Genomic DNA, 2,412 nt, shown 5'->3' with positions numbered 1-2,412 from the left:
GTAAAGAGTAAAACATCCATGAGTCTGGGAGTTAAGACTGAATGAAATTTACAGAGCCCAGACCCAGGGCTACTGGGCTGAGTGGTGATGGGGTCCTGCCACAGCACTCTCAATTCCTGGAGCTCCCCCTCTGCCAGTAGAGCAGGGGTCAGCAGGGTCTGATGCTGGCCCAGGGGTTTGCAGCCTGAGCACATTGCACACACACAGACTTTTTGGATAACTTGGTCCCTTCAGGAAAGGGATTGGTGGCCAGAAATGTCTGCTGTTCTTTATTCTTTCATTTCACTGAAGGAGCAGTAGCTGGGACCCAGGCCTCGCACAGTGCAGTCAGTGCTGTCACTGTCACACTTGCCACAGTGACATTCGGTGGCCACTGGGTACGTATACAGGGAGTCTGCATGGTGAGCACAGCCAGGCATTTTCACAGTCTCATACACCAGCTCCTTGAAGGTACATGTTTTCTGGATGTTGGGCCTGACTGGATCCTTAAACACCAGGTCCTGAGTAATTTAGGAAGGACAGAGTTAGGTTACAATATTCTGGAAGCTTCTATCTGGTTTAGTCAAAATGAGACAGGAATTTAATAATGCTTGCTCTAATATTTGCCTGTTAAAACTCACAAACCTTCATAAATGAACTATTTGTTATACCACATTTCCTAATTGTCATGGAAATCTTACAGAAAAAATGAGTCATTCCTTTTCCTATTCCCTATGGCTATATCAAATCATTAGTCATTTCTCAAAGTATAAAGGAAATTTGAATTTTGATATAGAACAATGATGAAAGTGAAATATGACTTAGAATTTTAAGTTGACTTTTTGTACCAAACTGAAAGCTATATTAATGACAACTTAAACCATAAACACCGGAATTTAACTTCTCAGAAAAAATATTTTCAAATACATTGTCCTTGCATATTTACAAAAAGTAAAAAATAAAAAAAAGACGTAATATGAAATGTTTATGCTTCGCTTAACGTGTTCATGGAGGCTTATGTAAGATTCCAAATATTCTAATAGGCTTGTGATATTTTTCTCCCCTTAAATGCTATATACTTTGTAGGACTCTTAGTTTCAAGGGAGACACAGTTTGCATATAAGAACTTTTAATCCAGGCAGAAATAGTTTGTATTAGCATTTTCCAGAGAAAATTATTTGCACCGAGGGAAGAAATTGGGGCTGCTGTTCAGTTGATTTCAGTATCATGCTACCAAGTCTATGTGCAAAGAAGGTGCAATAAATTCTGCACTATGTGGAGCTTGGTTGATTAAACTCATTTACCATCAAATAAAGTATATTACATTAAAAAGTTGCTATTTTCAGTTTCAGCTTGAATAATGAAATTCTGCATAGATAACTAGGTGCAGGGCAAAGAAGAAAAGAAAAGGTAGAAACTGCCTCTATATGTGGATTAATGCAAAGAAACTGTGTGACTGCATATGGGCAAGTTAATGCCTCTCTGTGTCTTGGTTTTCTCAGTGGTATAAAGAAGGGAGTGGGTGGCTGATTCATTTTCATTCTGATAGTCTGCAAGGATCGATTGCATTCTCAGGCTGTGTGTTGGCATTTGTATTTAGGTGGCAAGAAGACAATTTTTATAATGTGGCTGTTTGTGTTTTTATGTGACATGGAAACATTTTGGTACTATCTCTACGGTAAAGATATGACCTCAAGTACAGAAATTGCCTTTTTAGGAATATTGTCAGTACTTTATGATTAAATATATGTATTTTTCTGTTTAATCTCTCTACACGTAAAATCTAGCATAAATATATATATATATATTTTTTTTTTAGAAATGCAGAACTGACATATTGCCTAAGTGATCAGAGCAAATCTGAGGCTTCTGAAAATTTACCCAAATTAAATCCAAGCCCAAACGTTTAACTGACATCATGGTCATTAACCACAATCACAAACAGACAATATTGGCTGAAGGACTCATGGCTGTCACTTAAGAAATATAAAATATTGATAAGGTGGGAGTCAATGAAGATTGCCTCATACAGACCCTCAACATCCCCACTTCCAGCAAAGCACAGTACCTACCCTGGTGTAGCAGTAGCCCACACACCAAGTGGTGTTGATGCTTATGCAGAAACGACACTCTTCTTTCTCCACTACGATGGTGATGTTGGTCAGCTCACAGCTATTGCAGAAGATTGCTTTCCAGCAACAGAAAAGGAAACAAAACTGGACTGCCTTCATCCTGGGCTGGGAAACAAACAATTAAAGCCCATTAGAAACCAGGAAACCGAAGAATTTTAATCATTATGTAAGTGACCAAACCAAAAATAATTGGTCTACTCACGCTCCCCAACCACATTTTGCTTCTGCAAGTTTTTTTTCCTTCCTTTTTCTTTTCTTTACATCTCTGTTACTTAGAATAATATTCCTCCTCTTCCTCTTT

At 38.3% G+C, this 2,412-nt stretch overlaps 1 protein-coding gene across 1 annotated transcript; it reads right to left on the bottom strand.

The window, feature by feature from the left end:
• Nucleotides 1-269: 269 nt before the first annotated feature.
• On the bottom strand, nt 270-2,210 carry FSHB (follicle stimulating hormone subunit beta). Its single transcript, XM_063096004.1, has 2 exons — nt 2,052-2,210; nt 270-500 (listed from the first exon to the last, which is right to left on the bottom strand). Exons 1-2 carry the CDS (start codon nt 2,208-2,210, stop codon nt 270-272), a joined length of 390 nt encoding a protein of 129 aa, XP_062952074.1.
• Nucleotides 2,211-2,412: the final 202 nt, after the last annotated feature.

The sequence above is a fragment of the Cynocephalus volans genome, chromosome 4 (assembly GCF_027409185.1).
Source record: "Cynocephalus volans isolate mCynVol1 chromosome 4, mCynVol1.pri, whole genome shotgun sequence".
NCBI classification, from domain to species: Eukaryota; Metazoa; Chordata; class Mammalia; order Dermoptera; family Cynocephalidae; genus Cynocephalus; species Cynocephalus volans.
Note: the sequence above shows the minus strand (reverse complement) of the source record. Positions and strands in the feature narration are given on the sequence as shown.